The 11210-nt window shown below is 45.3% G+C and overlaps 2 protein-coding genes across 2 annotated transcripts; both read right to left on the bottom strand.

Moving 5' to 3' along the window:
* Window positions 1-2557: 2557 nt before the first annotated feature.
* kctd9b (potassium channel tetramerization domain containing 9b) lies at window positions 2558-6761 on the bottom strand. Its single transcript, XM_062412773.1, has 12 exons — window positions 6525-6761; window positions 6335-6456; window positions 6103-6146; window positions 5707-5773; window positions 5481-5539; window positions 5274-5402; window positions 5107-5174; window positions 4930-5025; window positions 4676-4825; window positions 4315-4420; window positions 4082-4215; window positions 2558-3749 (listed from the first exon to the last, which is right to left on the bottom strand). The coding sequence occupies exons 1-12, from the start codon at window positions 6570-6572 to the stop codon at window positions 3633-3635; spliced, it is 1140 nt and encodes a 379-aa protein (XP_062268757.1). The 5' UTR covers window positions 6573-6761; the 3' UTR covers window positions 2558-3632.
* A 959-nt stretch (window positions 6762-7720) lies between these two features.
* Window positions 7721-11114, bottom strand: marchf5l (membrane-associated ring finger (C3HC4) 5, like). The gene is made up of 7 exons (XM_062412774.1): window positions 11024-11114; window positions 9765-9859; window positions 9386-9588; window positions 8989-9119; window positions 8735-8894; window positions 8231-8397; window positions 7721-8054 (listed from the first exon to the last, which is right to left on the bottom strand). The coding sequence occupies exons 2-7, from the start codon at window positions 9791-9793 to the stop codon at window positions 7872-7874; spliced, it is 873 nt and encodes a 290-aa protein (XP_062268758.1). The 5' UTR covers window positions 9794-9859; window positions 11024-11114; the 3' UTR covers window positions 7721-7871.
* Between the last annotated feature and the right edge of the window lie 96 nt (window positions 11115-11210).

Raw genomic sequence — 11210 nt, 5'->3', positions numbered from 1 at the left:
CATTTGTGGTTTTTTATATTTCTCCTCCTTTGCTACATTTGTTGTATTTTATACATATTGTGTCTCAGGGTTCTGACAATAACTTTAAATACACAAAGAAAGTCTTAAAGAATCAGATCTGAATTAACAATCACAAATGTTTATGTTTTTGCTTCAGTAAGCAGAAAGTGTGTGAAAGTCAGTGTCAGTGATATGGATCTTTCACACAACACACAAACACACACACACAAACAGACACACACACAGCCTCCTCCCTCCATAAAAGAGAGAGTTTGAGACAGACACACCACAAACTCTGGAATGTGGAGTTTACATGGGCAGCTTTATTTGGCCTGAAGAAAATGTTCCCTCATTGAGCTCAGAAAGCCACATCCCTCTGACACACACACACACACACACACACACACACACACACACACACACACACGTTTGTACTTCTATCTTAGTGAGGACGTTCATTGGCCCCTCACTCTAACAGCCCATTAAAGGGTCAGAACGTGGGGAACAGCTGAAATGTTCCTCACAAAGATATTTGCCCAAGTACACACACGCCCACCCACATGAAGAACATCAGCCATAAAAAACGAGGCTCCATCTGTTATTAAGGTTTAATTTCTCGGAGTCTTCGCAGCAGAGTCCAGGTCGTCGGCTGCAGAGGAAACAGGAACCGGGCCGGAGCCGCTCTTCACCGAGCGGAGCCCAGACAGCCTGAGTGGATTCACACCGGTGGATAAATGCTGGTCTCAGATCGTTACAGATACAAACTGATTCATGCAGGAGGAGAAAACACCTCCTGCCCCAAGTGAACTGGTGTTAAAGGGATTTCACCTTGAAAACCAGAGCAACAATCAGACTGTCCTAACATCCTACATTTCCCATAATGCAACGAATGCTCATTCCTAACAGCTGCAGCCTCTGGTGACACGTACAGAGTTTGACTTGTATTTATGAACAGCAGCTGAGTCCCAGTAATATTCAGCAGCTGGTTGTAGATCAGAAGAGGACGTCTCCGACACATGTCCTGGTTCCAAGTCTCTGATGACTCATGGTCGTGAGCTCAGACCTGAGTGGGACAGAGACACAGGCGGGGTCAGGCTCAGCGGACATTAGGCTTTAATAAGTCAGAGTTACATTGTTTTTAGAGCTCAGAGTGGGAGGAAGATGAATTCCTCCTCTAATACACGGACGTGGGAGGACGACTGTAATGTGATGATTTGACTTCATGAAAACAGCTTTTAGAAAAGGAGCTGAGCTAGAGAACTTTAATCTAAAGCAGGCGTTTCCAACTCTTCAGCCCTCGTCCCCCAAAGTAACCACCGACATACGTCCTCCATGATCCCACAGACATTGACTTGATTAGTTTCCTGTGCTGCTGTATACTGATGCTGGGGGGGGGGGGGGGGGGGGGGGGGGGGGGCGTGTTGTGTTAGAACGATGACATCGCGCGGATCCAAAGTTTCACATCCATCATTTTCCTTAAAGTTGCAAAAGTATTGTTATTTTCACATTAATGAGAGAACTTCAGAGAACGAGCAGCGACTCAGCAGCTTCCTCAGCTCATGGGTTCCACTCTGCTCACAGACTGAAGATAAAGATGTCGACACGTCTCCAGCAATTAGGATCAAATATCTCAGAACGCTGCCATCTTCTGGTGATGATGTAATTTGCAGTCAGAGTCTGTGCAGTAACGATCATGGCGTGCACCAATCAGGGGGCAGTGTCACGACGTGTATTTTATATCATGAAAATACTGATTCAAACCAAACTGAACCGAAACGACAGAAACATCAGAAATCACATACTTTATTTAAAGTCTACTTCGATCTTAGTTTGGTCCATGTCCCATCTGCTAACATGGAGGAGGGGGTTTATGAGCTGTACTGCAGCCAGACACCAGGAGGCGATAGAGATGTTTTTTTTGTATCATCGGATGTTGTTTTCATTTTGTTGTACTGCCCCCTACAGGCCAGGCCTCACCCCTGCAGCTTTAGGAACTCTGTAGCTGTGGTTTCCAGATGTGTATTGAACTATGATTGGACCAACTGATGTCATCTCTTCACCACAAACAACCAATCAGGCCCCTCTGCCCACAGCCTCATTTCCTCATCACCACTTCCCAGCTGTGGTTGGATGAAAGTCAACATTCACAGCCAATCAGAGGAAACACAAATCCATCGATGTAAATGTTGATTTCCAGTGGAGTGTTCTGGACTCGTGTTTACACCCAGAACAGAACGTGTGTACGTGAACCGACCACAGACGTAAACACTGCTCACACACAGAGACAGGAACCCCCTGAGGGCCCGGGGGGGGGGGGGGGGGCAGAGCCCGGATCTGCAGGTCTGGACTCAGACAAAAAGTTCTGCTGGGAAAATTTAGACTTGAACCATCACCTGTGGAGCAAAAGTCTCCTATAAAGACAGACAGCACTGCCCTCTGCTGGGCGGTCCGGTACAAGATCCAAAATCTCACCTTCCTTTATATTTCTTCTAAATCATGAAGAGGATGTTGTTGTTCCACCCGGATGATTTACAGATGATTCACAAAGAAGAAGAAGAGTTGTAAGAAAAACATTTATTAATGATCCTGCTGATGAATCTCTGTGCTTTCACACTTCACACCAGCTTACAGCAAACGTGCAAAGTAACGTGTAAAACATTATACAAACATCAGTAGGTCTGCACATGATAAATATACATGCTTCTGTTGGTTCAGAACTCCAACAGCTGTTTAATGGAATGAAATGTTTCAGCTCAGTCACAAATACGTACAACTCTTCACAGAGTTTAATAAACTATGATATATATATATAGAGATGTGCACAATGTTTATGTGATGAACTTTCATTCCGTCACAATCCATTTAGACCAGAAACAAATCAGAATGAAGGAACCTAAAGAAAAGCAGGTTTTCTGGAGAGAGGACGAAGACGAAGGCACGTGAGCAAAGCAGAGGACGGATGAGACACTTTGGTCCTCTGTAACAGATCACGTCCTCAGTGCTGGAGACACTGGAGCCATCAGACAACTGAGGTTCATGATCACTTTGAATTTAAATAAATACAAACTTTAAAGTGTTCACTTTCAGAAACTACATTCAAAAGCTCCATGGAACTAAACTGCTGCTCAATAAAGAAATCAATTAAAGATAAATGACAATATTTTAAACCTCTGCTTCTAAAAATGTGTAGAAAATCTCAGCTGTTAAATCCATGTTAATACTTGTTTGTTTGGTTCAGAGCAAAACAAAACGTTTGGTTTTCACTGGTCGTCATGATGGGGGGGGGGGGGGTTTCTGATAAATGATGACTTTAAACTTCAGTCTCTCAGAATGGAGTCCACGAGACTCTTCACACGCTTCATGGATGTTTTGAGCTGTCATCTCGATTTGGGAACGTCTTTTTACTTTCCACAAGGTTTTGGGAAATTATGAACAACAAATTGTGCACTGACAGAGGACTAACAGTTAAATACAGTTACTTGAAGCCTGAGTACAATATGAAACAAAAGAAAAACGTGTCTTTATGGACCAGGAAACATTCACTAGTTCAGATGGCTCCATTGCTGTGGGGGGGGGGGGGGCGTGTGTTGGGATGTGAAGCGTTCACCAGGACTTTGGAAGGGGGCGGAGCTTCAGCGGACGCTCTGAGACATGTGCAGCGGCGTGAGCATCTCCTCAAAGATGGCCCCCTTCACGTTGGAGCCTCTCAGGTTGGCCTCCTGGAGGTCACACCCCGACAGGTCACAGTTCTGTAGGATCCAAACAGAGACACTGACTTCTCTGCTCCTTATTTATACAAAATAAAAGTCTTAGAAGCAAAGAGTAAGAGCATCTATAGTGCACATTCTAAAAGACGTTTTACAGAGAAATGTTAATACAATAAAAAAAATTATATTTTATTATATTTAGTATCATAGATATACTTGAAATAATTCAGATCATCCAAAATATATTTTAACACACTTGTACTTGACCCTTCAGCACATGTGGTCAGGTGAGTGTAGATTTAGAGTGTTTGTGTGTGTACGTGTCTGTGTGTGTGTGTGTGTGTGTGTGTGTCTGTGTGTGTGTGTGTGTTGACCTCCAGGTCCGTCCCTGCCAGTGTCGCTCCTCTCAGGTTGCAGTTCTTCAGTTTGGCGTTTTTCAGGGTAGCGACTCTCAGGTTGATCCCCGTCATCTGACTTCCCTCCATGTCCACACCCTTCAGGTTGGCTCCTGGACACACACACACAGACACACACATTCTCATGTTCACTTTGATCTCAAACTAACTCAGTGGACTTCATGTTGAGAATGTGTAAGTCCGTGTTTCACCTTCCAGATTAGCTTTGATTCCAGCTGGATCCTCAAAGTTACAACTTCTCAGTGACGCTCCCTCAGCGTTGGTGCAGAGCATCTTCACTCCCTGCAGGTTAGCTCCCTGACACACACACACACACACACACACACACACACACACACACACACACACACACACACACACACACACACACACACACACACACACACACACACACACACACACACACACACACACACACACACACACACACACACACACACACACACACACACACACACACACACACAGACAGACAGACAGACAGATTGATATGATATTGATTGATATGACTGACATCCTGAAAGACGTCCAGTGGCGAGGAATCGTACTCACGTCCAGACACGCCATGGACAGGTCCGCTCTCTCCAGGTTGGCCCCGCTCAGGTTGGCGTGCGTCAGGTTGGCTCCTCCCAGGTTGGCCATCTTGAAGTTAATGCAGCGCAGATCCAGTCGAGACAGATCTGCACCGTTGAAGTTCAGCCCCTGTGGGATCACACGGAGAATCTGAGCTGAAGTCGATGACACGTGTCCAAATACTGAAAACACGTATGTTCTCCATGCGTGTGTGTGTGTTTGTGTTGACGTACCTGACACCGCAGCTCGGACTTGGTGGTCGTGCCCAACAGGAATCTAATAAACTCTTTGCGGGTCAGAGGTGAGTGGTCGTCGGGCGGCTGCGAGGACTGAAAACACACGGGAGTCAAACCGCTGACACTGAACATTCATGTGTGTCAGTGACATGTTGTGTGTTCATGCTCACGCACTTTGATGAGCGTCTCCAGCTGCTCGGCGAGCGGCTCGATACCAAAGAAACGAGCCTCCTCCAGGACGCCTGCAGTGACACAACGCAGGTCAGTCGCCATGTGAGAGTGTGTGAGTGTGTGTGTGTGTGTGTGTGTGTGTGTGTGTGAGTGTGTGTGTGGTGCTGTACCCAGGGGGTTGATCCCGTCGTTGAGGATGAGCTGTCCATGTCTCAGATAATTCAGGATGGGCTCAAAGTAGTCTGGGCTGCGGTCGATCAGGTAGGCCCCCTGAGAGTCCTGCCTGTTCCCCCACCCGTCTGCATGAGGACGGACAGGAAGTTACACAAACATGTCTCTGTTCAGGTGCACACATGACAGTTGTGTAGTGTCGTCACCTTTCTCTCTGAACATGTGAGCCAACATGCTCTCAGGCTCCTTCCTGACCAGTGTGCTCCTGTGGAAACACACAAACACCACCTGTTCACACGGCGGCCATGTTTCACTGACCTCCAGCTGTTCACAGATGTGTGCAGGGTGGGGGGGGGGGAGCTCAGTGGTAGAGCGCATGCTTCCCTCTGCACAACGAGACCGTGGTGATTGGTCACGTTATCACAACTCTACCTGGTGGTGGTGAAGCAGCGCCCGCCCACATTCAGAGTGAGCCAATCAGAACGTTCATCCTGAGGATCTACACACAGACACACACACACACACAGGACGAGTCACTGCAGGTAACAACAGTGAAGGAGACGGACAGAAAACTGACGCCATGGAATATTCTGATTCTGAGACATTGAACTGTACTTTACTGTAGTACTGCAGAGTACTGTTGTACTGTGGAGTACTGTAGAGTACTGTAGAGTACTGTGGTGCTCAAATTAAACCTCATTCATTTTCTCCATTCAACAGAAAGACTACGACCCCCCCACCTGAAAACACGCCCACACTTTTAAACAGGAAGTATAATCCTGCTACTCGAGTACTTGTTTCAGTTCAGTTACTGTGAAGTATTCTTACCTTCAGATGAATCTGCCTCTGATATGTACAACACGTCATCATCTCTGAGGAACACACACACACACACACACACACACACACACACACACACACACACACACACACACACACACACACACACACACACACACACACACACACACACACACACACACACACACACACACACACAGTAAGTGGATTGAACAGGAAGCTCACGCGCTGCTCCAGTGGCACTTCCTCCTGACTCTACCTGATGAGAGTGACGTCATCGATGAGGCCGCCGCTGCCGTTATAAAGGCCGGAGGCTCGAACCCGCAGCTTGGAGCTGGCCGCGGTCAGGAGGTCCTCCAGGGAACCGAACACCGGAACCACCTGTGACCGGAAACAGCTTGAGTCGCCGCTCCGCAGCCATGTTGTTACTGACGCGTGTGTGTTCTCACCTTCCCGTTGGTGGAGCTTCCGGTAACGAACAGAGTGACTCTCCTCATGGTCCCGGGACGGTCACGGCTCTTCTACCGGACACTCATCAAAACATGGATCCCCAGCCACCGGAAGCAGCACCCGGCCTCTGATTGGCTTTCCCTACATGTAACCAATCAGCAGTCTCCTTGGCTGAGTCTCAGCCAATCAAAGGGAGAGGAAGGATAACAACACTGAGGCTCACACGCCCAGTGCAGCAGAATGAGCCAATCAGCTTTGTGTATTGTTTACAACAGCCAATCGGTAATGTGAGTGGGCGGGACAACCACGTCTTCCCTAGATCGGGAAATAAATCAAATTCTTTATTTTTGAATCCAGATAAACTGTATTTTTTTATATTAAAACACTTGGTACAATCTGATGTAGTCAACGTACTACTAACTCAATTCAGTTTGATAAAATTACCAGGTTAAAAATAATTAAAATGATATCCAACCTAAATAAAATGATGAGATGTCAAATGTGTGTGTCTTTTATTTGCTGCTGGTGTGATGCAATTCGTAAATATATGTAAATCAAATATCATCAATGCAGGATGAGAGGTTGATGGTTAGTTAATCAGAGATATTTATTAGACAAATTAATCTCCAAGATATGAAATATGAGCTCAGTATAACACACTCCCGCATCCAGCTTTGAATTAATTTTCATTTTGCAAAAGCAAAAAGATCAATTCTTTGTCATCCTTCTGGTCCAAGATCTGCTTTATTTACCTTAACCGCAGGAGTCAAAAAGTGTCACATTTTTATATGATTTAATCTGTTTTAAATCTCCAGTGTTTTCTGAACTCTACTTTAACTGTGCGTCAGGAGGAAGAGCAACATGAGACCAATAAATAACCACACCCTGAATAATCTGTGCATAGAACTATGACACTCTACACCTCGATCCCTATAACACCCAAACCTCCATTCTAGCAACACCTCTGATGCAGCAGCTCGACGTTGTATGATCTCAAAAACTGTTTCTGTCAGGCAGAACGGATTCATCTCATAATAACAGGCACTGAGGCTACATTGATGGGCTGCCAACAGAACCACCAACATGGTTCAACATTCAGGACTTTTAGAGCCAAACTAAGATTCAAACATCTGGTGTGTGAGGAGGCAATTTCTCAACTTTTTTAAATGATCCATAAACTGGTTTTAGAATTGGAAAATGTCAGACTTTATACTGGTGTCCATGAATTATGATATCCCAACTGCCACTGGTGCCAAAACCAGTCTCCTGAGTTCTGCTTTTTGTTTCACGATAAAAATACATTTGTCTTTTTATAAAATCGTCTCTGACATCGACTCCAGCTCCGGCTACTCGTTTCCACTCTCCTCGGTGTCCTCGGTGTCCTCGGTGTCCACCTCGCCACCTTCGTTCTGTCCATTTCTGTTTCTCTCAGGGTAGTTGAGGATGTTCCTGTTGGCCTGGACGATGTACTGCTGCTGTTTGAAATACACCTTCAGAACTCCTTTGATCAGCACGAACACCAGGCCCCCCTGTGGGAAACAGAACAGAAGTTTGTCTGCTACAAATCTATAAAAGAATCAATTGCTCTGGTGATACAGTTACATGTGGACAGATCTGAGTATCACATATAGATTGAGAGTAAACATGGAGCCAATGAAAATTCAGATGTCCCCCCTCCCCCCCCCGACCGGCTCCCTGTCTTCACCAGCATCGTTCGATGCAGATTCGATGAAACCCGTCGAAACAGAATCCTCCCGACCAGACTGGCGATGGAGGGAAAGATGAGCGCCCCGCACAGAGTCCTGGACACGGAGAGGTGGTCCCCGGCCCCGGGGCCGTCGGCAGGTAGACGAGGCAGATAGCGGTAGCTACCTGGTGTAAAACAGTTATGACTCAGTTTGTAATTGATCATAAACTACAATCAAAACCAGGGTTACATTTTCAAAACTAAAATTTCAATAATCTTCAGTTTTCTTTTAGACAAATAGATAAAACGGTTTACAAGGAAATTGAAACGTTTTTCAACTTCAGGATCGAGCAGTGTATTTGTGAACATCTCAGTTTACTTACAGATCACTTCATCAGTCATGAAACTTTATCACAAATTACTTTCTCTGCATATTTATCCTCTAACATTTGTCTTGTTGAGTCTGAAAGTTCTTTGCAGGTTCCCTCATGTGATTCAGGATGTGTGTCTGTGTGTGTTTACCTGGAGGAAGGTTGCGTTTGTGCCACAGTCGAATTAAATAATCCTCCCAGCGGATCATCTTTCCCAGGACCAGCACCACAGGGATGGTGGGCAGACCCATCAGCAAGAAGAGCGGGTCGGCTCGCTCCATCACATACAGACCCTTCTTATGACCCACAACCTGCGCATGACAACACAAAGAGGTGAAGCTCGTACACACGTGACGCTCGGTGCTTTCATGTTCTGTGTGTGCGAGTCGTGTCAGCTCGGTGCACCTGCATGACGGTCACAGCTCCGTATGTGACGGCTGACCAGTACACCGTCCCGACCACCACCCCCACAGCTGCGAAGGGACTGACTCGAGACAGAGCCCGGTCCACCTGCTGCAGGAAGTACACTAAGGGGCCTGAGGGCAGAGAGGACACACACAGTGGATCTATTACCACGTTGTGCTCACGTTCCACAGAGATGAACAGGGATCACAGGTACAACATGCTGCCACTCACACTCACTACAACACCACTGTGGATTCATCTGCCAATGAAAGTACTTGTTTGAGTAAAAACTAAAGTGAGCAGCAGTTTCAGGAAATTACTATTTTCAAAGATTGAATCAACTATTATTGTGAGGTTGTTACAGATGATCACTCTGTGTTGTAGAGCTGTCACTCACCCATCTTGGGGAAGACGACGTGGTATTCGGTGCCACACTGCGGACAGCTCACTGCCCCCCCACTGTTGCCTTTCTGCTTCTCGTCCAGCCAGCGCTGCAGGCACGACTGATGGATCCATTTGGTGCAGCCTTTACACCGGCAGGGACTCACCCACTCCGCGCTGTGGTCGTCCCGCTCTGTGGCAAAACACACCCAGCAGTGTCTGGACAACACACAGGTGGAGCACGTTCCAGGGGTGTTAGAGAACTTGTCACACAAATGTAGAAGCAGCAGAAGCAAATATCGTCTCTTTAATTCACACATTCTTTCTGGTCAATACCCAACACCCACTGTACCCACAATTCAATATGATCACCAGGAGTTAGGTTGAGGTCTTACTTCTCAGGCTGCTCCTCAACAGCGGCCATGATGCTTCGGGAACTGACTCTTCTCTCTCCGATGTTCTCATGAGCCCATCAGACGACAGCTGAGACCTGATATCATACGTTTGATCAATAACTTATAATCTGGATAAGCAACAGAAAATGTAAAGATGGAAGCAAACAATAGTTTCTTGAAGTTTTCCATCTTTTAATTTGTATTTGCATGTTTTTATTTCTTTATATATTGAATAATGACATGCACTTGAATAACCTTTGTGTCTTAATTGTGGCTAAATTTGTCCTGCACCTTTGCTTGTTCTGAAAATAGCTGCAGTTAAACCAAACTGGTGACACTAAATTTATCCTCCACCAAATTCTTACAAGACTAAAGTGTGTGTCTCCATGTGACCTGAGGCCGAACACACGAGTCTCAGGGAAACATAATAACTTGTAGTTTTACTTAAGAAAATAATTGAAATACAAGTGTTGAAGTACTCTGTAGAAGTAAGGTATTTAAGATTTTAGTTGAGTTAAAGTAAGTTAAATACATACTCAAAGTTGCAAAGGTACTGTTTTAACTGTCTCTATCTGCATTTAGTATTTATAATGATTTATTCAACAAGATGTTTTAAATTTTCTTTAATCTGCAGAGTAACCAAAGCTCTAAAATAAAAGCAGTGGAGGAAAAAGTACCACAAAGGGTTATCATAACCAAAGACATTTACTCCACTTGAATCAAACTTCAGATACTTATGCTTTACAGGAGTATTTTCCATTGGAGGCTGGTTTATATATAAAATATTATACAAATACCTCCAGTACTGTAGTAAAACCTCTGAGTCACTTTTGAGCACAAATTCCTACAAAGTCAAACTAATAGAAAAATAGTTCTTTACAAATGAGTTCGTTTCACTCTCAGCTTTTAAAGTGACCAACACATTAACTATTTGAACTGGTTTAACTTCAGTAGTTTAACTGGTTTAGCTTCACTGATTTAACCTCACAAGTATAACTTCACTGGTTGAACTGGTTAAACTTCGCTGTTTAACGTCGCTGGTTTAATGTCACTGGTCTCACTGGCTCATTTTGACCTTTAACCAGCGTCAGTCGGCTCATAAACAAAGTGGAGCCACACAGGAGTTAGCTTGACACCTGTAAGTTTAGCTAGTTAGTGACCTGAAGCTCGGTTAACCTGTAACCCAGCTAGTTAGCTGACTCTACGAGCTGCTGGTTAGCAGAGCCGCTGGATCACGTGTGTTCAGAAGCAGCACTTACCTGGAATCTACTGGTTTCTCACTTTTATACAGATCGTGAAGTTAAATCCGGAATAAAGTGTTGACACACGATTAGCCACGGTAAGCCCCGCCCAGCCAGGCTCTCAGCAGCTCTCTGATTGGTCAGAAACTGTGACAGGTCTTGTTGCGTTCATAGGATAAAACAATGTAGGACATTACTTTGTGAT

Source organism: Platichthys flesus, chromosome 19, assembly GCF_949316205.1.
Source record: "Platichthys flesus chromosome 19, fPlaFle2.1, whole genome shotgun sequence".
Lineage (NCBI taxonomy): Eukaryota > Metazoa > Chordata > Actinopteri > Pleuronectiformes > Pleuronectidae > Platichthys > Platichthys flesus.
This window is presented reverse-complemented; position numbering and strand designations above follow the sequence as displayed.

Coding starts and splice junctions, on each gene's coding strand:
- marchf5l (XM_062412774.1), bottom strand. CDS start 9,793: ATGGCCGCTGTTGAGGAGCAGCCTGAGAA. Junction 9,120..9,385: donor CGTCGTCTTCCCCAAGATGG/GTGAGTGACAGC, acceptor CTCTGCCCTCAG/GCCCCTTAGTGTACTTCCTG. Junction 8,055..8,230: donor ATCTGCATCGAACGATGCTG/GTGAAGACAGGG, acceptor TGTTTCCCACAG/GGGGGCCTGGTGTTCGTGCT.
- kctd9b (XM_062412773.1), bottom strand. CDS start 6,572: ATGAGGAGAGTCACTCTGTTCGTTACCGGAAGCTCCACCAACGGGAAG. Junction 5,774..6,102: donor AGAGGCAGATTCATCTGAAG/GTAAGAATACTT, acceptor GTCTGTGTGTAG/ATCCTCAGGATGAACGTTCT. Junction 4,826..4,929: donor AGTCCGAGCTGCGGTGTCAG/GTACGTCAACAC, acceptor GTGATCCCACAG/GGGCTGAACTTCAACGGTGC.